The 27,730-nt window shown below is 34.9% G+C and overlaps 1 protein-coding gene and 1 long non-coding RNA gene across 2 annotated transcripts in view; one reads left to right on the forward strand and one right to left on the reverse strand.

Moving 5' to 3' along the window:
• LOC127548918 (uncharacterized) overlaps nt 1–27,730 on the reverse strand; it is a 444,700-nt gene that overhangs the window by 175,798 nt on the left and 241,172 nt on the right. The window lies entirely within an intron of this gene.
• PARD6B (par-6 family cell polarity regulator beta) lies at nt 7,731–26,351 on the forward strand. Its single transcript, XM_051976591.1, has 3 exons — nt 7,731–8,458; nt 15,171–15,393; nt 21,148–26,351. The coding sequence occupies exons 1-3, from the start codon at nt 8,393–8,395 to the stop codon at nt 21,969–21,971; spliced, it is 1,113 nt and encodes a 370-aa protein (XP_051832551.1). The 5' UTR covers nt 7,731–8,392; the 3' UTR covers nt 21,972–26,351.

Below are 27,730 nucleotides of genomic sequence, written 5' to 3' on the forward strand. Positions count from 1 at the left end.
AAGGTCTGGACAATATGCCTTTTTCATCTACTTGGTTTTTCTTGTGTGAATAATTAAGCCAAACTAACAGGTTTTAACAAAAGTAGAGCACTGAAAAACAAATTATGTGATTTGTTAGTGATCTGTAATTATTTGTTGAATGAATCTTATACTCATTCTACCATTGCCTAATTATAGGGCAGAACTCTGCCCAACTTTATTTCTGTTCCTCTGCATAAATTGGGCAAGTTAACTGACTTTAAATACCTCAAGTTCATTCCTGATGATAATGGAATAAGATTCCACATCTTTCATCATAAGAGAAGAATTTTAGAGATTACAGAGAGTATTTAGAAACCCATCTTTTTACAAATGAGAAAATTAAGTTCCAAGGAAATGAAATAATTTGTCAACATTCACATCAGTAATTAAATGGCATAACTATTGCTAGAACACAGGTCTCTGACTTCTCATTCTATTATTAATTCCACTAAAATAGTATATCCAAAATTTTAAAAGAAAAATCCAAAGTAGTTTTATTATAATTTCTCTCATTAAATTTCATCTCATTTCATCTCAGCCCCTACCCCCACACACAAAGTAATAAAGCATTGTAGGTTATTAACCAGGAAAAGGCAAGTAAACATATAATTGAATTCCACCTCTACTGAAGGAATTCAAATACTTTGGTTATGTGTTTGAGATTCATAATGTACACATGAACTCCTTTAAAAAGAATTATTAACCAGTCTGCCCTGAAGTGCAACCAGAAAAGTAAGAAACAAAGACTAGCACTGAAAACTTTTTTTTTTTTTTAAATCAGTCATCACTAACTCATGTATTCTCCACACTCTACACAACCACAGGTACTTTTTCTGAGGCTTGGAAGAGGCCGGGAAGGTGAAGAGAAAGCTTTAGGAGGCAAGAAGTAAATGATTTAAACCAATTATGGAAAAATGCAAACTTTCTTTTCCTTGCACTGGATAGATTCTAACCTTCAGTATAACCTGAGTGTCTGCTATGCACTTTACTGTGTGATTCATGTCTAAAGAGTGATAACTGCAAATTCATGATTCTATCATTTAGATATTTCAGTGGGGGTGGGGCAGGAAAGGGAAAGAGACTAGGCACATGCATATGGCTAAAATGACTCACACCTAACAATTTTATGATTTGATTTGAGATTCCTAGGAAACACAATTACTCTGGCCCATAAGCAAGTTTGCATCCAATTGACTAGCTGTGGAACTAGGCTTTGGGCATGGAAAGTGCCTACCATATCAATCAATAGACAAGTATTCTTTTAAGTTTTTTTTTTTTATTAATATTACTAAGTACTGCGTGCAATGTTTGGTATTGAGGAACTAGAAGAAAACAACTACAAAACACTACACAAATAAGAGCAGATTTAAATGACTAGAGAAATATTGATTACTTATTAATATATCATATCACATATTATGTTGCACGACCTTATATTAAATGAAACTATTTCAATGCTCTATATAATAAAATGATATTAATAACATTTCATCAGAAGGTAAATTCATTATCAGGAAGCAATCATTGTTCCATTCTAGGAACAATCCCTCTCATCAAGCAATTTACATTCTAATGGGAGAATATTAAAGGGATGTTCCATCCTATAACAATCCCTCTTAACTCTGAACTTGAGGAACTTAGCATCCTCATCTTACTCAAGTCATTTTCTGTTTTATCCATGCTTGAATAATTTTTCAGCCCCTAATCCTTTAGTTTCTGAGTATAATCAAATCTGTCAATAGACTATTGTTCCATATTACCATCTCAATAACTTCCAGAGCTAAAATACCTTTCGCTTACATATATAAATAAATAAATAGTGTTTATACATACATATATGTATGTATATATCTATTGTTTTTTCTCCTTTGCTTCCCAAGTGGAGTATAATCTCTTGGAGGACAGGGACTGCCTCACTCTAGAATGTTGTATCTCTAGGTCTTAAACACAGTGCTTGGCACATGAACAATTTTTAAAGCATTTACATATCTCTTTATTGACACAAAGCTTTTATATATATCTGTCTCATCTGATTCTCACAACAACCTTCCAACAGTATCCATTATCCACATTTTACAAACTTGGAAAACTGACTCAGAAATGAAGTCTCAATATAGGTTGGTCATGTCTGACTCTTTATGAGCGCTGTCACATATTCTTAGACCCCTATGACTCTTATCATACTGTCCATGGGGCTTTCATGGCAAAGTTATTGGCCGAGTTAGTAGCCATTTCTTTGTTCAGTGGCAAACAACGGTTAAGTGACTTGACCAAGGTCACAAGGCTGCATTTGAACTCAGATCCTCGACTTCTAGTCCTGCTCCCCATCTTGGTGTTATGTAGCTTCCTAAGTACCCCCTAGTAACATCCCTTTGTTATTTAAAGCTTTTCTGTACATTCTAGACTTATTTCACATTCTCTCCTCCATGTACTTTCCATGAATTCATAGTTTCTATCAAACTGGTCTATTTGCTGGTTCCTAAACTAAATACCGTCTTTCTCATTTCCCTATCTTTGCCCAGGCTAACTGTTCCCCATGCATGGAACACACCAGACTTCAATGTCTTAGAATCCTTAGCTTCTTTCAAAGCTTTCTTCTTTCATCTCCAACTTTAGGACATTCCTGAAGAACACAGCTGTTCAGTGAATAAAATGGTGGGCTAGACTTAAACAGGTACCACCTTACGTACTTAATAACTAAGTGACCCTGATCAATCAATCTACTTAAGTCTCAACTTCCTCATCTGTAAAATAAAAGATTTTGAGTTGATAAGTCAAAGGTTTCCTTCTAGCCTAAAAGGCTCCAGAAGATTCCCACTTTCCTCTCCTCTTCCTCAATTCAGTAACAATTTATTAAATTCTGGCCATGCTTTAAGCACAGAGGATACCAAGCTAAAATAGCTCTTAGCCCTACAGAATTTAGTTTCAACTAGACAGAAAGAAGGTGTACACAGTTAATATAAAGTGATAAATTCAAAGCAATAAAGCATTTTTCTAGCATGAGGTTGATTATTGGAAGGGGATCAGGAAAGTCTGCTTGGAAGAATTGGCATTTGAATTGAGGGTGGAGGGGAGCTAGGGAATCTAATTGATGGAATTAAAGGAGAGCATTCCAGGTTGGTTTGTATAGAGGATTATTATTGTTTTCACAGAGCAGCTAAAAATAAGGGTACATGAAAGAAAGCAAAAGTGAAATCATTCTAGAAAGAGAGACCAGAGCTAGATATTTAAGGGATCAAACAGAGAGATTCACATGTTGTCCTAAATGTAATAAAGATCTATTGAATCTTGAGCTGTTGTGACATAAAGGAGTTACAACAGCTGACTGACACAGAAATAGGGAAATTAGGAAGAAGGGTAGGGAAAAATAAAGAATTCTGTTTTGGACACTGTGTTTGAGATGCTTATGGAACATTTTCACACCATGCTTCTGGGCTCCAAGAAACACCTCTCCCCAGTTACTCCAGATCCTGGTCTGGAGTCAGGGGTTTCAGATTGTAAAAAGCTTCCCACATTAGTTTATTCAAATGAATCATTTTAATAGTATCTTCTCCCACCCTCAATATATGCTACTAACTTTCCACCTCCTTCTCCTAGAAGAATAATTACTCAATTCTACTACTTCTAAAAGCGATCTGACTTCTAATTAAATGATGACCTTACTTATCATCCCTAAATCCAGGGTGGTGGGTAATAAACTGGACTTTCTGCTTTTTGAGGGGAGGGACTATTTTGCCTTTCTCTTGGATTTGCATATTCAGTGATTAGCAAATGCAAGGTGCTGAATAAATGCTTTCTCACTGGTTTATTCTGGCTGGCTGATGTCCCAGAAAGGGAGAGAGGGAAAGGAAAAGGAGAGAGGGAAAGGAAAAGGAGAGAGGGAGAGGGAGAGGAAGAGAGAGAGGGAGGAAGAGAGGGAAGGAGGGAGAGAGGAAAGAAAAAGGGGGGGGGGAAGGAGAGGGAGAGGGAGAAGGAGAGAGAGAGGAAGAGGGAGAGAGAGAGAAGGAGAGGGAGAGGGAGATGGAGGGAGGGAGAGAGAGGGAGAAAGAAGGAGAGAGGAGAAAGACTGGATATGTAGATCTGGGAGTCTCTGCATATAGGTGACAATTGGCTCCTAAGGAGAGAATTGTGCCCTGACTATATCCACACATTGATAGCAGGATCTGAATGATAATTTAGCAAAGGAAACTGAGAAAGAAACTTCAGACAAGTAGAACAAGAAGAGTGGAAATCTTTTGCAAAACCAGGAAGAGAATATCCAGGAAGAGGTTAAATGTTTCAAAAGTTGCAAAATAGATGAGGACTGAGAAAAGGCTATGAGATTTAGCAGGTAAAAGACTAGCAGTATATCTTAAATAGAGCAATTTTAGTGGAGCTGGGTGATAATCAGAAATTATATTACGTTTATTTGTGTAATTATAATATCTCATGGTAGAATATAAATTTCTTAAGGTCAAGGATTATTTTCTATCTTGTCCTTGAATCTCTGGTGCCCAGAAGTAGGCCCCTAATAAACATTTGTTGAGTTGAATTTAAATTCACCAATGATAAATTTCTTTGATGCCATTCACTCATTCAGAATATTTATTTATTAATTACCTACTATGTAATAGCTGTATTCTAAAGTATATCTACTGGATATAAGCTTTCTGCTTTAGAGGTGAACGGGGATTTGGGGGAGGGTTGGATGAAGTAGATTAATGTCAGTCTCATAACTTCAAGAGCTTTGAATAGCTTGGGAAAAGCTGAAAAGGTCCTGGAAGGGGAAGATCCCTTCCTTGCCTTTATCAAATTTAATCCATTTTTTAACACCTCTAATTTCACAGTGATGCAAGCCTAGGAGTGAATTCCTGCTACGAAAACCAGGAAGCTTAAGCCTTGCCCTTACGTCTAGAAAGGAAAGTCCAAGTAAGAGAAACCACACCCTGAGGGGGCATGACAATACTTTCTGGAATGCAATGCCCACACTGGGAGGCTGGCTTACGTACATTCCCTCCGAAGAACTCTGATAAATCAGTATTGATAACATGAGATTCAGAAATACAGCTATAAACCACCATCCATACTTCCTGGACAAACAGGCTTTCTCAAAAGACTCTCTTTCTCCTAGATCTCTCAGTCTAGGATACATTTTGGAAGGAAGATAGTAAAACCGGAGAGGTGGATTTCTACAAAGCCTAGTATATATTTCCCAAGATGCCAGGTCCAAATAAATACTATTTTCAGGAAGCCCAAATCCCTTCACACCCCACCCTCAAAATCAATGAGTCAACAAGTATTTATTAAACCCCTATACATGCCAGGCACAACATAAAGGAGATAAAAATACAAAATATACAACAAATCCTATTTATATTCAAGTGAGACGAGAAGGGTTCTTAATTGCTTTTGTGGGCTCCAGCTTCCTCCCTACCTTCTCTTAAACTCTGAAAAGCAGTAGTAGGAGACCAAACAGCAATGCAGAGAAGTAGAATTCTTTTAGTGATCCAAATACTTCCCTCCTCCCTAAGGAATGTAGAACTCCTCCTAAAAACCCTTTTCTTTAAGTCTTTTAACAGTTTCTCAAATTGCCCTATGTCCAAAACGACAATATTTGTACCTCAGAGATTCAGTAAAGAATCTACCTCATAATATTAGAATGGATTTTTATTTAGAATTGGGAGGAAGGGTCCTTAAAGATCATTCAGTACAATTCTCATTTTAAGATACAGAGCACCTAGGACAGCTGGCACTGAAAATACAGCTCAGACCTGGAATCAGGAAGACTCATCTTCCAGAGTTTGAATCTGGCAGATACTTGCTACCTGGGTCACCCTGAATCTCTTAAACCCTGTTTGCCTCACTTCAATATCTTTGCCAAGAAAACCCCAAATGGGGTCAAGAGAGTAAACTGAACAACCCAGAGCTTCCCAAGAGCCTAGACGAAGGAAATATAAAGGTAGGATAAGTAGCAGGGCTGAGAAGTTACAAATTCCTAGCTCTTTTCCAGGCCCCTCTACAGTAAGGGAAATTACAAAGCTCGGTGAGCTATTCTTTTCTATCTTTCTCACAGTTTAGCAGTAGGAGTGAAAAAGGTCAAGGGACAAATTCCCTTCTCATTCCCCTCTAGGTAAGGTGGAGTCCCTACCCTAGAACTAGTTCTCCTGGAAGAAAAACGGAATAACTTAACTGAAACTACAGAAATATCCAGACCACAACTTATTTTTGCTTTGTCCTTTTCTACAAAAGCACTTAACAGTGAATCTCAGCTCTCTGCCGTTGTGCCATATCCTTGCCACAATAGTGTAAAATTGTGAACACCTTTAAACCTAGGACATAATCTTAGCTAAATTTGGTATTTCCGAGTACAGTTCTTTGCACAAAAAAAAAAAAAAAAGATAACTAACATTTCTGTAGTTTTTTTAAGGCTTAATATTTATGAAACATTTTACCCAGAACAGTTCTGTAAAACAGGGAGTGGATTTATTTGTCCCCATTTTAGAGATGAGAAAACTGAGTCTTGAAAGAGTAAAGTGATTTCTCCAGTCACACAGTACATAACAAAGCAACATAACTTCAAGTTTGGCATTCTTTTCACTCCAGAGTTTACTTCAGTAAACCCTACATTAGGATTTGTTGACTCAAGAACAACTTATCCCAGGGACCATTTTCTGGAGTTTGGGAAATTGCCTTCTGGGAAATATTTCTAGAAGCTTCCCTTTTTCTTTGCTCCCAAGATGAGAATTAAGGGTCAATTTGTTGGTGAAAATTTAATACTATTCTTACCAAGGAAACTTAGAAGATAATGGAAATTTCTGACCCTAAGGGACATTACCTGGATGGTCCACTATAGTCTGGTTGACTAATAACTGAAAGTAGCATTTTTTTAAACACCAAAAAAAGAACTGAGGTTAGGCTGGGAGGAAAATAACAGTGGCAGACTCAAAAATTAGGTCAAAAGAACTTAAATTCAGGTACTGAGGGTCTTCCAAGCCAGTCAAATATGGAGTAAGATCCTGCGAACAGCTGTGCGTGCCGTGCAAGAACTAGTTTTATCTGGGAAAAGGCTCATGCCCAGAGGATGAATTAGGCTGAAAAGGCATCTTTTGAATTATCAAATACGGGGGTGGAAACAGGGAGGAGAGAAGAGATCCATTTTCAGGTTCATTAAGAAGGGCATAAGACTGTCATAAATTATGCCTTAAATTAAAAGGGAGTTTAGGTGGGGGTAAGGTTCCTAGGAGCTAGGAGACTGTGCGTAAGAGTAGTACCAGCGGAGCGAAAACGAGAGGAGCTGACAACTCTCAGTGCCCCAAGCCTGGCTTGGCACAGAGGAAACCGAAGTCTCGCCTAGGGCCAATCCGCGAGGAAGCAGAAGCTTCAGCAAGCCGGATTACTAACATCAGACATTTATGCAGCACTTTAAGATTCGATAAGCGCCTTACGGGCGTTTCGATCCGGTGTTCTCCCCAAACAAGCCTCCAGCACAGGCCTCCTGAGTAACAGGTGCTCATTCGCAAACGCCCCCAAACCCCGCCCAGAGTAGAGCAGGAGCGCGCGCCCGAAGCCTGGGAAGGGGGAGGGGAGCACACGCTGAGGGCGGGCGGTTCCGCGCCCGCAGTCCCCACAAACCTCCTCCAGGTGCGCTCTCGCTTCCGGCCCAGACCCCCGCCCTTCCCCCGATCTCTCGCTTCTGCAGCGGAAACTCTAGCAGCCACGCATGCGCTCTACTTCCCTCCTTAACAGCGGTCTAAGGAGGGGTTGAACGGGGAAGGGGTGGAGACCACCCCCGCTCTTCAGGTGCTCCTCAGGGCGTCTCTAGGCGGGTGCGGGGGTGGGAGGAGCGCGTGACGTTCTCCCTCCCTCTTTTTTTCCTCCTTTCCCTTCCTCTTCATTCCATTCAAGTAATAGAGCTTATCCGTTGTAGACTCCAACTTCGGTCCCTGGACGGGTGAGGAGTCTGACGCTTCTCTTTTATTTCTCCTTGGCCTCTTCTCCCGCGTCGGGGCCCCAGGTGAGCACGCGCACCACAGTCTTGGCGTCTCCCCGCCCCGCCCCTCACCCCCAGATAACTGCAGGTGTGTGAGGGGTGCGCGCGAGCGCGGGCTGGATAGAGCCAGTGGAGTGCTAGACTAAGCGCTCTTAGGTGCCCCCTCCCCCTCCCTGAATCGCCTGAGCCATCTCCGCGCCCCTATTCGGGCGCTGCAGCGGCCGCCGCCTCGGCCCCTGGAAATCAGAAGAAGAGAAGCCGCCGTCGCTACTACCTCAGGTGGTTTGTGAGCGGCGCAGGCCGGAGGCGCTCCCTCTTTTCGTCCCCTCGATCCTGGAGAGAAAGACGCCTGGGGTAGACGGACAGCAGGCCGGACAGACAGTCCGCCCCCCCGCGCTCACCATGAACCGGACTCACCGGCACGGCGCGGGCAGCGGCTGCCTGGGCACCATGGAAGTGAAGAGCAAGGTGGGTGCGGGGTCCGGGGGCAAGCGGGGCGGGAGTGGGCGAAGAATGGTGGTGCTGAGCCGGGGTGGGCGCGTGTGCAATCCCCGAACGTCGCTGGGTAAGCATTCGCGGGACAACTTGGAAGGGCGGCCCGGGCGGTAGGGTCTGGATGCGTGCCTGCGCCTCGCCTGCCCCGAAGTCTGGGGAGAATCGAGTGCTACCCCCGATATTTAACCAGCATTTCTCTTCTTCCCATCCCCTACCCCTGCTTGCAGGTGAGTGTCGGAAGGAGGGATTACACTGGAGTAAAGAGTTAGATGGAAGGGGAAACTGGATTGGGTTGACTGGGTTGGTTTAAATGGTGGGAGTTGTGCTCTTTCCCCTTCATTAGTCCGGGGAGTAGAAAATTTACTTCATCAAATTAGATTTGCAAATACGGTTTTACTCTGCTTTTGATTTTGTTATTTATTTATTCTTTGAACGTAATAACTGCAACAGAATTTTAATATTCATCAATACTTCACAACATAACTTCGGTCTGAAGAGGGAGCACAAAAGAAACAAAATCTAAACACATAGACGTGAAATTTAACCACTTACAAGGCAGCATATGAGCCACGAATCGGTTAATTAGATTGTCTGAATGTCTGAGTAGTGGAGATAAGACTAAGCCTTAAGAATAAAGGTGTGTGATCCAAGGTATAGTGGGGAAGATTTTCTTATATTTAGCTGGATTTGGAGAAGATGGATGTGCATAAAGGATATTAAACTTCCAGTGAACCTCCCCTTAAATTCAGATATTAACCAGATGAAACCATATAGACCTTGTCCACCCTCTTATTTCCCCACCCTATCTACGCTTTGGAGTCTGAGGCCCAGAGATCTGCATAAGATCACTTAGCTGGTTTGAAGAAAACAACACTGCTTTGAGATTTTTGGTAAATAGAAGACACAATCTGAAGTTTATATACAATAAAAAACAGGGGAAACCTAAAATTTCTAAAGGACCATGAAAGTAGCTACAAAATAATGTATCAACTGCAACAGTGTTATGTAATTGAATTCATGAGTACTAAAAGTTTGCCGAGTAAGAGTAGTGATCCGTGGAACGAAGGTACTAGGGAAAAATTTATAATAGGAGATGTGGAAGAGGAAATACAGTCTTCAGGGGATGATGATCGGGTATTTCCAAGTTTTTGTAATCTTTAAAATGAGATCAAGGATATCCACTTTTGCCTCATATTTAAAGTTTAAAATTTGAAACTATGTACTATTAGAACATAAATGTCATATCAAATCAACTTTAGACTTTCATCAAAAAGAATATTATTTTCCTCTCTATCTTTCATAAAATTCTCAATGCAAATTAAAATTGCTTGCTTGAGAGTAATATGTTTCCAAATAAATCTTGGTAGTGCTATTATAGTAATGAGTCCATGTGTCAGATGATTGAGATGGAATTCTGAAGTTCCATCACCAGATTTGGTTTTGTGGGGGTTTGAAGTTAACAAAAAAAATCTCAAATATGGCCTGTTCTCAGAATCAGGCACTAACACCTACTTTACCAGCTGATTTTAAAGTTTTTTTTTTTTAGATGAAATTATAAATTGATTTTAAAGCATTTCCTATAGAAATAGGAGTAGGCTTTAAGAGATTTTCCTTTTTTCTGTCAGTTGATTTAAAATTCTCACATGTAGTTACAGCTAAACCATATTTAATGTGTTAAAAGTTTTTATAAACTTTTACTTACAGCCATTGGAAAAGCTCAATTTAAGACAACTTCTTAGGAAAAGTTTTTAAGTTATAAAGAGCTGTTTTTTAGACTTTGAAGATATTGTTCATATTCATTTCTTAGTAGATTTTTGTAAGCAAATTTGTTTTTAATGGTGAAAACTTACTGTTTCTAAGGTCCCTTCTGGAGTTTGGACACATTTTTAAAATGATGAAAGTGGTAGCCATTTCCCCCCTCCTCCCCCCTTTTTTTTTTTTTTTTCTGTTTACACATAGACATTGGGAATTTTAAACAATAGTGTTTATTAATGCCACAATTTTGTGCAATGGCTCTGAATTTTACTGTACTGTGCCATAATCTTGCTAAAAGTTGATTTTGTAGGAATCGGTATTACTTGGCTTTGAATTGACCCTGAACATGTAGAGAAGAGTGGGTATTTCCATTAACAGGGATATTCTTTCAATTTGAAATGTATTTTTTCTGTGTAATAACATTTACCTGTGTTTAATTATCTCTTGAAGTGAGAATTTTTACAGCCAGTTATCACTGTGGTATACTTGATTACCTTGGAGGATTGATTCTTCCAGTTATAGACTTTCCTGATTTGATTGTCTCTTTTTTTGGCTAATCTTAAAAATTGGTTATCCCATGACTATGGAAGAAGTTTGCATCCAGACAGACTTACTGAATGATAAGGAGTAAGCTAATAGAAAACTGATATTAATAGTGAATAATTCTCTTGAAGATTATAGTTGATTTTGTCTGCTTTTTTGTCTTTATCCTTATCCTTGTGTTTTCCTCTGAGTTTGAAAAGTTCCTTTTTAAATCCTATTGTGTTGTTGTAAAAGGCATAACATTATCTTTGTTATTTAGAACGTGTTTTTGCCAAAAATTATAGATTGGCATTTACCAAAGGTGACAAACCAACAGTAAAGTCACAAAAATTTTCCATTGTCTTAAAATAGCTGTCCTTTTCATATTAAGAGAAAAGAAATATCTCAAAGTGAATTTAAATAACAAATGTTTAATAGTGACCTAAAATGTTAAGTTATTAAATATAAAAATTTTATTAAATAATGGTAATGCTATTGAGAAATTCATCTGGCAAAGACTATTGAGAAAACTTCATTTTTCTCTTTGTTACTAACATAAAATTTTGATAACATCTGAGTAATTAAAATAAGAAACTGACTTTCAATGTCATAGGACTCAACACTGATATGAAGGGTGTTTTCTATTGAGTTTTATTTACTTTGTAATGTTTAGGTGTGACTAAAATCAGATAGCAAGAGGTATGAATCACTTTATTTTCTTTCTTTCTTTCTTTTTTTTTTTTTTTTTTTTTTTTTTTTTTTGCTTAAGTATTTGGGGTTAAGTGACTTGCCCAGGGATACAGGTCGGAAGCGTTTAGTCTCTGAGACTAGATTTGAACTCGGGTCCTCCTGACTTTGGGGCTGGTGCTCTATCCACTGCACCACTTAGCTGCCCCAATCACTTTATTTTCTTGACAAATGTAGTATGTTTACATTTCAGAAATTATTTTAATTCATTGCCTATTAAAACTCTGTGTGTGTGTGTGTGTGTTTTCTAATACTGATTGCAAGTAAAGTTTTTAGCTGTATAGAAGTACCAAAAGTTGTGCTGTAAATATCTCCAAGGGCAACTGTGTAAGTCTCTACACATACAAAATCAGGGATTACAGAGATTTAATAATATTTTCCCTAATTAAGTGGTGGGTAATCCAAATACATGGTAGATAAGGAATGATTGAATGAATCAAGTTCTGGTTAGGCTAATTTTTAAAGATAAATAAGAAACTAAAATATTTTGGTGCATTATCTTATTTTTAGCATTTAAGGAGAAGTTTCTTTTGCAGAAAAACTGTAAAATAGACCTGGGAATTGAAGATGGGCAAAAATGATAGTGGTTGTGTATGAAGTATGCATTTCTTTGAGTTGTCAAGAAAGGCTTATTTGAAGGATTCAGTGAAGATGCTTGTATTAATTATGACAACTATTTTTTAAAATATCTTGTTCTAAAGAGCGCAAAAGTCTTTTTTTGTGTTTTGTAATAATCTGCACAATATTCTAGTGCAATCAAAACAGCAATTTTTTATTAGAATTTATCGAAAACTTATGTAACTTGATTTGAGTTTCTAATTTTTGTGTTGCTGTTATAATTATGATCACTTTCTAGCATTTATTGTTCAGCTTTGGGTTGTTGTAGATGCTTTTTGAATTTCCTTCTAAATTCTCAAGTTTTACTGATTGAATGTTACTTTGACTTCATATTTTTTCTATTATGCTTACTTTGTTAGGATGCAATTTAAAAGATTTGTAGTGGTTTTCAGAATAGAACTTAAGTTCCTTTTAAGGAAAGGAATAAATATTAATATAGTGCCCACCATTTGGTAAGCACTGCACTAAGTAGTGTTTTTTTGTTTTTTTGTTTTAACAAATTATCTTTTGTAGTGGTTTTCAGAATAGAACTTAAGTTCCTTTTAAGGAAAGGAATAAATATTAATATAGTGCCCACCATTTGGTAAGCACTGCACTAAGTAGTGTTTTTTTGTTTTTTTGTTTTAACAAATTATCTCATTTGACAATCAGAGCAACACTTTGACAATGATGCTGTATTCTCATCATTGAGGAAACTAAGACAGAGATGTTAGAATGAATTGACCCAGGGTCAACAGAGTAAGGTTAGATTTGAATTTGGTTCTCCCTGATTCAGGCCCCAGCACTCTATCTACTGAACCACTTACCTTCCTCACTTACAGTCAGATATGTTGTTGAGAACATGCAAAACCACAAATAATCAGTGAGTGTCCTCTGTGTTACTGCCTTCATTTGACCCAAATTAGAGGCCAAAGGGTAACAGAAAGTAATAGAGGCAACATTTCATCTTATGTACTGATGAGATTTCATCTTCTGTTTATCAATTTGCCCTCTTTTGATCTTACTGGCAAGGGTTAATAATATAAACATTCTGTCTTTCTCATTGAAAGTGCCATAAGATGGGTTTTTGTAAACTGGGCCAGTGAAGTACACTCTGGTAGATCTTCAAACACATTGGAAAGGTTTGCTGAGCTTTTATCTTCAGAGGACTAGTTTAGTTAAGTTTGAAGGAGCTCATTCTCAGGTTGGACAGTAGTAGTGCTTAGCTGAATGTAGTAAAAAGAATGTTGTTCTGAAGCCCTAGGTTTTTAATTCTTGACTTTGGGCTGGTTATTTGGCCTCCCTGGCATCATTCTCATTATTTGTAAAAAGAGGGAATTGGATTAAATAACAGATCCTAATCTGCGATCCTTAATCATACAAGGGATCTTCAGAAAATTCCTACTGTGAAAACATAAAGCATTAAAACATATTCAGTATTTTATATCATTTTTCAACATTTTATATCATTTCACATAACGTTTTTCACACATCAAGCCTGTGAGATAACCTAGTTATAACTCCCATTTCACAGGTGAATGAACAGGTTAAGCACACAGATCAGATGATGAGGTTAGCACCTAACATAGATCTAGAACCTAGAATTTTTTTTTTCCTCCACAATACCACACCAATTCAAAAATAACAATGCCTTTACTAATATTATATTTTTTGAAATCTTGAGTTCTGTATTAAAATTGCATGAAGTTAAAATCATTGGACATTTTGGTGAGGTTTTATGTAATTAACCCCAAAGCACCCGAGTATCCAGTTTGTAGTTACTGCACGTGTGTCATTTGCAGATGTTTATTATTTTTGCACTTGTTTCTAATGTATTTATCCAGACTATTTTGAAAACTTTTAGAAAGCAAAGTTTTTCTTTTTCTTTTTTCTTTTTTTGCTAGGAATTGAAAAAATTCCATCAGTATAAAAACAAAGCTTTTAACTAAATTGGTGTTGAGAATGATTGGATAAAATTTGGATTTTGGCACTAGCTTCTAATAGTAGTAATGGCAACAGCAGTAGCAGCAAGAGAGCCTCCTTTTTGTCAGATCTTGAGTTTAGGCCTGAGGCAAGAACCCCATCCCTAGATAGTCAAATGATTCTGCTTAGGATAGTGGTACTGTAACTTGTTCTAGCTATTGAAAGATTAGGGGGACAAAGACAATTACTGCTCCCCAACTTTCTCAGAGGTGGGCTATTGTTGGATTTTAGATTTGGAGGAAACCTTAGAAATGATCTCTTAATGTTGCAGCCCAGGCTAGAAATGTGAAGGGACTCAGCAGGTGATGAGTGACTGGCAGAACTAGAATGTGGGAGGCCTCCTGCCTCAAATCAGTATTCTGTCAACTATACTGTGGTGCTAATTATGTTTTTCCTTTGGTAAGGAAGGTGTTATGAAATGTATGTTCTTTAATAATAGAGATATGATTTTACTTGTTACATAGCTTTTCCAGATAGAAATGTTTTTACTTTTGCTGATATGAAATGATATCAGAATCCTATTGATTTTTATGTCCCCAGTGCCTAGCATTTCTCTGGAATACAAGTGCTGAAGAAATACTATTGAAATGATGACTTGATATTTTTTTTAAAGTAATTTATTTTAATTAAAGGTTTTTAATTTTCAAAACATATGCAGATAATTTTCAACATTCACCTTTGCAAAACCTTGTGTTAACAAAATTTTCCCCTCCCTTTTTCCCTCCTCCTAGATGGCAAGTAATCCCATATATGTTAAACACGTGCAATTCTTTACATATTTCCACAATCATCATGCTTCACAAGAAAAATAAAATCAAAAAGGAAAAACATGAGAAAGAAAACAAAATGCAAGTGAACAATTTTTTAAAAAGTGAAAATACTATGTTGTGATTCACAGTCCTCTGTCTGGATGCAGATAGTTCTCTTCATCACAAGACCACTGGAACTGTTCTGAATCACCTCGCAGTTGAAAAGAGCCATGTCCATCAGAATTGATCATAGTGTAATCTTGCTGTTGCTGTGTACAATATTTTCCTGGCTTTGCTCAAAAAGTAATTTATTATGTATATTTTGTTTATAGTTTGGAGCAGAATTTCGTCGATTTTCTCTGGAACGATCTAAACCTGGAAAATTTGAAGAGTTTTATGGATTATTACAGCATGTTCATAAGATACCCAATGTTGAAGTTTTAGTAGGCTATGCGGACATTCATGGAGACTTACTGCCTATAAATAATGATGATAACTATCATAAAGCTGTTTCAACAGCCAATCCGCTACTTAGGATTTTTATACAAAAAAAAGGTAAGTGTGACTAGTCAGAAAAACTTTGTTGCTATAATTAGAAATAAATGTTCTGTATAGTACCTGACATAGAATAGAAGCTTAATGACTGTTGCTTTATTCTATTATCTTTCTTGCTGATACTTGTGTGTGTTTTTTTGTTTTTTTACTTTTTTGTCTATCATAGTTCAAAAATTATTATTGGTTTTAAGCACTGGACTATCTTGAAAGAATAAATTTATTTAGAAGATTTTTATTTCTGAATTCAGATTTTAAGCTATTGCTGATGTTTTAAGTAAAATTGGTTTGTACCACTAGGTGCAAAACTAAAATTTACTTTGAACCTCCATGAGTCTTTTCTCATCTATAAAAGGAGTTTGGACTAAATGATTTGAGATTTTTTTTTCCTAGCTCTAAATCCATGATCTATGATGGCTTATTGTATTTATTTTCCTTACTTTTAAAAAGTAGAAAGGTTTTTTGCTTCTTAGAATCTTTTTTTGTCTGGGAAATGATTCATAGTTTATTTCAGAGGTCAGTAAATAGTCTTAATTAATGTTGCAAAAAAAGGATTTGAAATCATAGCATTTTCTATATTAACCAAGTTTTCCATTACCAGTGAGTTTATGGAACCACTTTTGAAAGAAAAAACTGTTTTTAATTTTGTTTGCCTGAGGATGTGGTGATTGAAGAAGTGTGGGGCAACCAGCATATCAGGTTCAGCATCTTTATTGTTAAAGGAAACAGTGGAAGAGAATAAGGATGTCACATATCAGTGGTGGAATAGAGTCAGTATCTATGTGACACCTATGTTCTGACACTAAATTATAAGGCCTAGCATGACGTTCTATTGCTAAACTTTGCTTAAAGCTGTATTGGAGCATCAAAAATTTTCCCACACTTGTCAATTTAAACGGGTGCCTTAATTTTTCCAAAGTAGACTTTTCATATAGTAGGAGTTTTTAATACATTTGTAGTACTTTTCATAATACTCATTTAGCAGTAGAGCATTGTTTTTCAATAACCACATGATGATACAAGTTGATATTTTATCTGAGGTTTATAGGAGCTGAATTAGAACACTATCTGTTTTTGTTATTTAGTTCTGATCTCTCCTTTAACATAACAAAATTCAGTGCTAACATCTGTTAAGAGTCTGTACCTTTTCTAAGTTCTAGTATTTATCTCAACATGTCGCAGTATTACAAGTATTCAATAAGGATCAAATCAAGACACCTATTTTTCTTATTTAGCTTTTTTTATACCAGTTTCCTAAATAGTAAAAACGAGCACTTTGCATATATTGTCTTTAAGATTAGAATTTTGATTTTAGGGCCCAAATAGAAATAAGCAATACTTAATTGGGGGGCAGGGAATTTTGCTTACTAGAGAGTATTCTGTTCTAGTGTGATGTGTTTTCTAAGAACTTAATGCAAATAGTGATTTCTGTCAAGGAAAAAGCATGGTGAATTGGTCCATTTATAGCCATACATTATCACACCTTATTTTGATACTTTTCTTTTCAAGTGCCTAATGGCTATTTATACAGCAAATTATGTAAACATAACTGGTTACTATTTGGTCCCAGAAACAGTTTTAAACTTGCAAATCATATTCAACTGCCACTATCTTCCTATTTAGTTGATAGTAAATGAAATTGTTTGCATAGGCAGCAATTTCATACACCTTGGTAACAACTTGTTATATCATCTGCATTTTAAGTTGAGGTGTTTTTCTTAAGATGATACTGGTTAATCAAAGAAAACAGATTCCCAAAGTATAAGTTATTTAGCACAGGAATAAGTTGGGTTTTGTTTTGTTTTAAGTTTAGGAAATCTGTATCTTGAATCAGTTGTTTTTATTTGATAACTTTTGGAGGCTTGAAGTTCACTTGAATACCTGTTTTTCTTACCAAGGCTGGTTTTAGTTAGCAGGGAATAACTGCATATTTCTAATGCTCTTGCTGGGAAAACAATGCTGTCCCCCTCCCCCCCCCCAAAAAAAAAAAAAAAAGAGAGAGAGAGAGTGTGTGTGAGCTAGGTGTTTAAGATTTTAATGGAAAAAGTATAGTCTGTATTTTGATCTAGTATGTTATATATTCAAGTAGGTGTTTATAGATCTCATTTTATAAATAAGAAAATTGCCTGAATTGCCCAGAGTCACACAGCTAATAAGTATCTGAGGCTGGATTTACACTCGTGAAAATCAGTCTTTTTTACTTCAGACCTGGCACTCTATCGATTGTGCCACCTCACTGCCCAAAGGTGTACAGAATGCAAAACTCAGCTCAAATACTTCTTCTGTGTAAGATTTTTCTGATTCCCCCTACTTTTAGTATTTCATTCCACACTCTTACTCCCAAATAACCTTCATATATTTTGTATATATTTATATGTGTTAAGTCTTCTCCCCTATTAGAGTATAACATTTTTTGAGGTAATATTTCATTTATCTTGTATCTTCAGTGTTTGATATATAATAGGTTATTCAATCAGCAAACACTAATTAAGAACTAAGTTGCAGACACTGTGCAACTTATTTCAAGGAACATATTTCACTAATTCTTGTACTTTTAAGAATATTTACATATTTTTTAAAGTTCAAAAGTATTAATAAGCAGTAAAAATATTTATGCAGTGCACTAACAAAAGGCCGTACTTATATAATTTTTGTCTCTTCAGTGACTTTTAGATAACCACCATAGTTTTGAATCTACCTATAATTATAGCACTTAATTAGTGCTTTGCAGTTTACCAAGTATTTTTCTTAACAATGTGAGATAATATAAGTTCTGTTAACTTTACCTTGCACAAAGATCTTAATAAGTGCTCACCAAATTTAATTAGCCTCATTTTTCAGATGAAAACACTGAAACTTGGAAGTTACATGACTTGCTCCTAAGACACTGCTAATAAGTAGTAAAACCAGAAATTAATCCAGGTCTCCTGCCCCTAAAATCCTTTGTTCTTTATACCAAACAAACTACATTGTTTAAAAAAGGAGTAAAGAGATTCTGATTGAGAACCAAGGGAGATTATTGAATTTTTAAGTGAAATGTTCATGATTTGGTTCAAGAACATTGTGATGTGTTAACAGCTCAAAACTTTTTGCTTCTAGGTTCTTGCCTATGTTTTTGATTCTTGAGGTTTCTGGATAAGTTGTATTGGTCTAGATTTCTAATTATGGAACTAATATAAAGATATTCAGGAGCACACAAGAATTTTTGCTTTAAATTAATTTGATCAAGAGTTTTCAATTATATTTTTCATAGTTTCTTTAGTTCCAGACCATATATATACAACTACATTCTATTTGGACATTCACCTTTACACTTTAAACTAACACCCTGTACTGTGGCTTTCTGCCAAAATATTTCTTTTTCCCAGTAGCTGTAAACTGCTTAGCTGGCTGGAAGAACAAAGGTGTCTTTGTACTCAGGCATATTGCTTTTGAGAATTTAGTCAAGAATGTACAAATGGAGTCTGGCTGCATGGCCAAATTATGCAGATTAGTTTCTCTGGTTAAGCTTTCAATGAGTAGTTGTGAAGGAAAACAATTTTATTTTGTCCTAAATTTGTATTGCTAGGGAATCAATATATTTTGCAGCATAGTATGTTGACTCTTCACACATTATATAAGAAAGAAATATTCTTAGAAAATACATTCAATGAAACTTTTCTTAATTTTTCTTATGTCAAGTTTTACAAGGAGAAGGTGTTGGTGTATCTAAATAGTTCTTAAAAAGCCAAGCTGCTTTTCAAGCAAACACTTGTTTTCCGCAAGAAAACATTGTACGTTGCCCATTCGAACTGTCTAAAATGCATCACTAAGGATGATATGAATACTGCTGCTTGCTGAGCATGATGTATTTGTGTAACCTAGACATCAGGAAAGTTTTCTATATCCTTCAATGAATGTGAGATTATGCCTGACTCAGTTGTCAGCAACTTTTTTCCATGTTTCTAATGTCTAAAAAAATTTGACAACTTTTAAACTTTCAGAGAAGCTGAAAAAAGTGAGGAAATCTTTTACTGACAAGTTTAGAGCTGGTACATATTTCATTTTCTCCCACTATTTTAAATAAAGTTTGAAAGCATAATACTAGGTTGTTGAGTTATTTTTATTATTTTTTCCTCCTATCTCTCAATGGTTTTGGTTTTTTGTTCCTATCAAGTGTTTGAAGTAAAGTATGGATTATGAATGATATGTCTGTCTTCAGTGGGGATGATTTTGCACATCTAGCTTTAAGTGTTTCCCATTTCTTCCTAACAATAGTTTGAAGTTTCCTTTTGGAATCAAAAATGTTTTGCTTTAAAAACATGGTGTGAGTAATGTTAGCTAAGCAAATACTTCAATTAAAAGTGTATAGGCTTTTTATGTCCCAGAAAAGAAACTCAGATTTTAGATGATAGCTGTTAAAATGCATTGGGCTTTCAATTAGCAACATTAATTAGTCATTTTCTGTGTTTTGTTTTACATACTAATGTGTGAAACTCCTCATAATAGGGCATAGGGAAATTAATGCTTTTAAAATAATGTAATCCCTGATCCAAATTACTTCAGAATCATAGCTAATTATACTTTTTTGTTTCATCACTGTTTATTTTGAGAGATTGTTTTATGAATTACTTTGCTTATTTTTGGAAATAGATCTTTTGTCAAGTGCTTGGTGTTTTTTTGTTTTTTTTTTAAGTATTAGTAAATGAAGTACTTGGATTGTTTTTGGTCCTCTTATATTTAATTTGACTTTTATAAGAAATAGTTTTTATTTGGAGGCAATCAGGATTGAATGGTTTGTCCAGGGTCACACAGCTAGTATTCAGGTCCTTCTGACTCTAAGACCACTGTACTACCTGCCCCCAAGAAATAGTATGTTAGTTAATAAAAACTAAGTGTGGAGCAACACAACAACAAAAAAAAGGCCCAGTGGAATAAAATCACAGGGGAACAAGCAATTCCTGAAATATATAAATGACCAAGTAAACCATACTGAATTTCATCAGATTAATTACATTTTAAACTGAGGGTATCATGTTTTCCCACCTGTTATATCTAGTAGTATTCTGCTTATTCTCATTTTATATGAGATTTAGTGAAATTTTGTGATGTTCTATATAGATTGAATCTTATTTTTTTTTCCTCTATAATTCATAAATAGCATGCTAATTCATTATTCAAGCAAGAAAAAGAGAAAGGAAGAAGGGGAATAAATGGATTTGAATCCAGTTGGAAAAACTACATTGGGAAAGACCATAAATCTGTGGTCCCTTTACTACTAGTTGTGCTTAGAAAACTTTGTTTAGCTTTATAAAGTCATATTAATTTTATTTGAGCTTAATTGATTTTATCTTCAACATAAATTTTAAAAATCAACCCCAAGATGGAAAATGTGTAGTTCCAAATACATATATTAAAAAAGAAATTGCATCTCTGTTGCATATAGTGGACAATTGTGTGTGTGTGTGTGTGTGTGTGTGTGTGTGTGTGTGTGTGTGTGTAGAGATTCAACTTTGTAAAAAGTCTTGGTGGTATTTTCTGATTATCACAAAAGAGGGCCATCTAGTGGTTTTTCTAGTATATTTTTATGACACTAGTATTAATTTATAAATTCAATAAAAACTGATTTGGTTGACTTCTAAATCCATATTGGTATATTGCTCTGCTCACATTACTGGCTCCATGTTATATAATAGACTAATGGGATATTTTGATGATCTTTTTATATATACACTAATACTGATAATCAATGTTTTTGTTTCTGCTTTTTTTAAACAGAAGAAGCAGATTACAGTGCCTTTGGTACAGATACGCTGATAAAGAAGAAGAATGTCTTGACAAATGTATTACGTCCTGATTACCATAAAAAGAAACCAAACATAGTTATTAGTATGCCTCAAGATTTTAGACCAGTATCTTCTATTATTGATGTGGATATTCTCCCAGAAACCCATCGAAGAGTTCGTCTTTACAAATATGGAACGGAGAAACCACTAGGATTCTATATAAGAGATGGTTCTAGTGTAAGAGTCACACCACATGGCCTAGAAAAAGTTCCAGGGATTTTCATATCCAGGCTTGTTCCAGGTGGTCTGGCTCAAAGTACTGGCTTACTTGCAGTTAATGATGAGGTTTTAGAAGTTAATGGAATAGAAGTTTCAGGAAAAAGTCTTGATCAAGTTACAGACATGATGATTGCAAACAGCCGTAACCTGATTATAACTGTAAGACCTGCAAATCAGAGAAATAATGTTGTCAGGAATAGTCGGACTTCTGGCAGCTCAGGTCAATCTACTGATAACAGTCTTGTCAGCTACTCACCACATATTGAGATGAATTTTGATCCGAAAGATGAAGAGAGTGATGAAGAAGATATAATTATTGAAGATAATGGAATGCCCCAGCAAATACCTAAAGCAGTTCCTATGGCTGAGAGCTTAGAATCACTAACACAAATTGAACTGAGTTTTGAGTCAACACAGAATGGTTTTATTCCTAATGATGTGAGTTTACAGCAAACTAGTGGCATAGGGATGGAACATGAAGCACATACTTCTGATCAAAAACCATTAGAAGAAGATGGAACAATTATAACATTATGATATTTGTTGTCTGAATGGCTTCCTAAAATGAAGGTGCCATAGAACTTTACATTTAGCTATTCAAAAGTATATGTACTTCTATACCAGTGACATAAAGTGTACATGCAAACAATGAAGCTTTAAAATGTTAGTTTGCTCTTCTGACTAATGTAAAATAACCATTGTGAATTTGAGAGTAGAATTTAAGGAGCATTTGAGAGTGAAATTGTATACTTTTGATATTCTGTCTTTAAGGAATGTTAGTAAAGGGGTACATTTTCTGTACTGCAAAATGAATTAGATCATTTCCAGTTGAAGTGGTTGCATATTTAACCTGCCATGCAGAGCCCAGTAAAATTATTCTGTATTAATGCTGTTAGCTGCAGTCTTTTGATTCTAATGTGAAAGTTTGATTCTGCCTCCTCATGGTATGTTTAGGACCAGTTCTCTTCTCTCGGTTTACAGTATTTTATGGCTTTGATTTCTTGCATTAGGCTTATTTTGCTAATTATGACAAAATGTTCTGTGTTAACTTTCAAAGAAATCAAAATAATCAAGAGCTTTCAAAAATTGCAAACCTACTTTATGAAATATAGAAATGATTCCTGAATGTGGTGAAGTTGTAACTCACACCCTACTTTGTAATATTACTGACAAACTCATTCCATGTGGTGTCTTAGAGGGAATCTCTAAGATTTTAAGATTATTTCTGTTGGTATTGATATATATTTGTGCCTTTTAATGTGAATTTTTATGAGTGTAATATGCACGTGGATTAAGAAAAGAGAACTACATACATATAGGACAAACTTGTGCACTTTTTTATAAAAAGAATTTTTGGTTTTCTTTTAATGGTATTGATTTCTGGATTATGGAACGCTGCCTACATTTTAGGACAAACTATGTGTGGCAAACAGTGTATTTGCATTAATTTTATGAGAGGATATTTATTGCTTTAACACAAGCATTCCAAATAGAACTAGTAATGCTGCTAACTTTCATTCTTTGCTTAATTTTTTTTTATATTTATAATTGTCATGTGCATGAACACTGTATATAGAACTTAAAAGCTATTATAAAAAAGTGCATGTTTCTTTTTACTTATGACCTATGGGCATATTCCCCTAACTAATTATTTATTAATTAACTTTATGACACAATTAGTGTGAATGCCTTTATAATATATGCTGTTTAAAATGAAGGATTAAATGACTCCATTTTGAAGGATTTATATATAGTAAAATTATGTGAAGAATGAAAGTATTGCTAAAATACTGAAAACACAAGATACATAAATGTATTTTGTTTATAGTACCACTAAACTAATACCGACTGCACAGCATTATGTAATACTAGGTTTTATACTCTAGTTCTTTTTAAATTCACTGGAGTTCTTCCATTTATATTCCACTGTTATTTTTCAAGCAACATTGGAATGGAATCATAATAAAAAATTAGCACATAGATTGTTCGATCATTTTATATGTTAATGGTGCAGGGTTTCAAGTTAAGCTTTTAAAATATAAACACTAGCCTTTCACATACTACCTCTTAATTTTTTATTTTTACAAAGTTAACATCTTCAAGCTTTTTTCTTAGAAAAATTCAGGACTTTATACAATTTTTAAAGAATCCAAATTTAATTGTAATCAAAAAACAATTCCAAATTTCCAGAAATGGAAAGTTAAAGCTGCTAGCACAACATTTTTTTTAATACTAATTTTCTTGTTCAAGTATATAGGTAAACTTGATTTTTCAACCAGATTTCTGTAAATTAAAGATACAGCAATTGGAAAATGATTTATTTTTAAGGATATCTTAAAAATTATTTCTTACTACACAATTCGTTGGTAGTCTGAACAGAGATTACTTCAAGTGCATCTTATTAATACATAGCACACTGGATTTAGAATGAAATATGTTTTCTGAAGTTATTTTTCTCCTATGATAATAAAAAAGATAAACTGAACTGTGAAATTTATGTTCTGGATCTTAAGAGTTAGGACAAATGTTCTCATGAGCTGTCAACAAAAATAATGTACTTTTGTGAATATTATGAATTTTTCTAATTAAATTTTACATGCTATGTGATTTTTACATGAATGAGACTTGTATAAACTATTAAATATCAGTATTTTTACTACAACTTTAATATAAAATGTACATTGATATTTCACTAAATGAACTTTGATTTTTGAAAAATCAAATTAGTTTTAGTGGTATTTTTTATAAACAACAATAAAAAGGCATATTAAGAATATTTGTTTATATAAATTTGTCACTGAATCAAAATGGTTAGTGTAAAGTTTTTATGTAAAGTTTCCGTCTTAATTATTATTTTTTTCTTGTATAATCTTTTTTTCTGAATAATATTCCTCCCCATACCTTAAGTCAATGAGCCTTCCTTTATAACAAAAACTTTTTCTAAAAAGAAGCTGTTTAGCAAAACCAACATGAACACTTTCTGATAATATTCTGTAAGAAATATTTCATACCCATGGTATATCCCTTGTCTGCAAAGAAGGGAAGTATATTTTCTCCATAGCCAAGCTTAGTCAGTGTTCACTTTTATTGTCTTTTGTTAGGTATTTCTTACCCCCTCACCCTCAGGTTTGTGGGGTTAAATGACTTAACCATAGTTACAAAGCTAGTAAATGACTAAGGCTAGATTTGAACTCTGGTTCTCTGAGTTCAGGACCATTACTTAATTCACTATTCCACCTAGCTGCCCTGTATGTGCATTTTCCCTTGTTATCTGCTTTGTTTTATGCTTCTCTGAATTCTTCCTATTATGATACCTTGAGATTCCATTATAGTCATGTATAATAGGGTTTTTTTTTCCCTTAAGTTATTCTCCAGTGTCCATTGATGGATATCTTTTTTTGTTTCCAGTTATTTGCTACCACAAAAAAAGGCAGCTATGAATATTAAGCTTTACATTGGGAACTTTCTCCTTTGGAGCTTCAGGTAAATGTTTATAGAATCCTTAGATCAAAGGGAATGGATGAATATTTAATGAGCTACTTTGACATAATTCCTATATATATATGTTAGTTTTCTGCCATAATTTTATTTTTTTTTATTAAAGCTTTTTATTTTACAAAACATGCATGGATAATTTTTCAACATTGATCGTTGCAAAACCTTTTGTTACAAATTTTCTCCTCCTCCCCTAGCTGGCAGGTAGTCCAATACATGTTAAATACGTTAAATCCAATATATGTATACATATTTGTACAGTTATCTTGCTATGCAAGAAAAATCAGATACAGAAGGAAGGAAAAGAAAAACTAAAAATAATGCAAGAAGACAACAGAGAGAATGAGAATGCTATATTGTGGTCCATACTAAGTTCCCACTATTCTCTCTCTGGGTATATGTAGATGGTTCTCTTCTTCACTGAACAAGTAGAACTATTCCAATACTTTATAGAATAGTTAAACCCATCCACAGTTTCTAAGTATGGAGAATGATTTTTTACTGAATACATCTGTTCTTAAAATTTAATAGTGTTAGAACATATCAGCTGGTATTCCCACATCTATTTCAGATGAGTTTACTATAAAGAAAAATATGTACAGATATTTCTGCCATAAAATTTGTCATATCTCTAGAAAAATGGGGAGAAGCTTTCAAGATTATGAATAATGATGGCAATAATAGCGTGCCTCATCTCTGCTGTCAGACTATAGGAATACTTTTTTTCCCAGCTCTGTCTGACCTTCCCAAAGTGAACAGTCTTGAGACTATTATAGAATTACTTCATTGATAATTTTTTCTTTTCTTTTTTTTAATTACAGCTTTTTATTTATAAGATGTATGCATGGGTATTTTTTCAGCATTGACAATTGCAAAACCTTTTGTTCCAACTTTTCCTCTCCTTCCCCCAGATGGCAGGTTGACCAATATATATTAAATATGTTGAAGTATAAGTTAAATACAATATATGTATACATGTCCAAATAGTTATTTTGCTGTAAAAAAAGAATCGGACTTTGAAATAGTGTACAATTAGCCTATGAAGGAAATCAAAAATGGAGGGATTGGGAATTCTTTGTAGTGATTCATAATCATCTCCCAGAGTTCTTTCGCTGGGTGTAGCTGGTTCAGTTCATTACTGCTTTCTTGGAACTGATTTGGTTCATCTCAATGTTGAAGAGGGCTAGGACCATCAGAATTAATCATCATATAGTATTGTTGAAGTATATAATGATCTCCTGGTCCTGCTCATTTTCACTCAGCAGATAATTTTTTAAAAAGTAATTTCATATGTTGAGTGTTAGTGCCTTTTCAGGGCTTCAGTTTGTACATTTCATTCCTTTTTAGAAGAATTTTGATTTTTTTACCTTTAATATGACCAACTCTTCAGGGAATTCAGACATTAAAATTGTTGCAACCAAATACTTCTGGTAACTTTAATATTCCAAGTTCTAGGGCAGGAATGGGATTTTTTTTTTTTTTTTTTTTTTTTTTTTGTCAAGGACCATTTGGATATTTTTAACATCATTCATGGGGCATACAAAATTAAAAACTTAGAATGAACTCAAGCAGTGAGAGGTATGCCTAGCTTTCAGCTCATCTTCCTACTTTGCTTTAGCAACCTCATACAACTGTATGGGTCTCAAGGTCCCCACCCCTATTCTAGAATAAAAGATCTGAAACAAAACAAGATAAATTTCCATAAAAGGGGAAAAATCTATAGCAAATGAAGTGTTTATCAAGAGCCAGGTACCTGGTTAGGTCCAAAAATACAAAGATAGATGAAATGTGATTTAATGTTAAAGGAACAAAATGTGTTGAAGGACCAAACTGATAAAGTGTACTTTTATACATTAGGCAAAATAAGTAAAGATAGGAGATAGGATAAAATTATTAACAAAAGGGAAAAAATGGAATAAGCATTTATTAAGCACCTATCTTGAGCCAAGCACTAAACAGATACCTCATTTGATTTTCACAACAACCCTGTGAAATAGATGCTATGATCCTCACTTTGTAGTTGAGACAACTAAGGCAGACAGGTTAAGTGACTTACACAGGATCTCATAGCTCTTAAATGAATAAGAGTGGATTTGAACTCTGGTTTTCTGGCTCTAGGTCTAATGCACTATTTGTTGCTCCAAATATAATAAAGTTGTTGCATTAACGATAAATGTAATTCTTCTAGTATTAAGGTTCTGATGAGTTCACTTTTAATTAGCACATTTAGATTTGAAAGCACAACATATGTTCTCATTTTCAGTAATCCTATGAGGTTGTTGCCTTCTATAAACTAATTCTTTTCTATTCTAAACTTCTGTAGCAAGAAATGCCACAAACACAAATTGAGCATCAATTGTATGTTCAATGTCTGGTTTTGTACCACTAATGATAGCTTAGAGTGCAAAGTACTTTTCCCCCATAACTGGTCTTGTGAGTACTGCTATATCTTTTACAGAAGAAGCTCAGTAATGAAATTATCTGCCCAAAGTCAGAGAGATAAAAAATAATAAATGACCAGGTATTACAGATAGTATTATAAAAATGCAATGTAAAACTCAGGAACATAACACTGAGCTGTATGTAGTCTTTTTTTGTTTGTTTATCAGTTAATTTAGAGGCACTGTCAAAAGGACTTCCTTATCAATGATTAAATTAATTGCCTACTTGAATACTTTGTTATCCTATGATTGGTAAAACTGAATTCTCTTAAGTGATGAAACTTTAAAACTTTCCAGTTAATGAAGAGACAACTAGTGGCATAATTAATAATTATGAAGTAGTAATTAACAATTCATTAA

The sequence above is a fragment of the Antechinus flavipes genome, chromosome 2 (assembly GCF_016432865.1).
Source record: "Antechinus flavipes isolate AdamAnt ecotype Samford, QLD, Australia chromosome 2, AdamAnt_v2, whole genome shotgun sequence".
Lineage (NCBI taxonomy): Eukaryota > Metazoa > Chordata > Mammalia > Dasyuromorphia > Dasyuridae > Antechinus > Antechinus flavipes.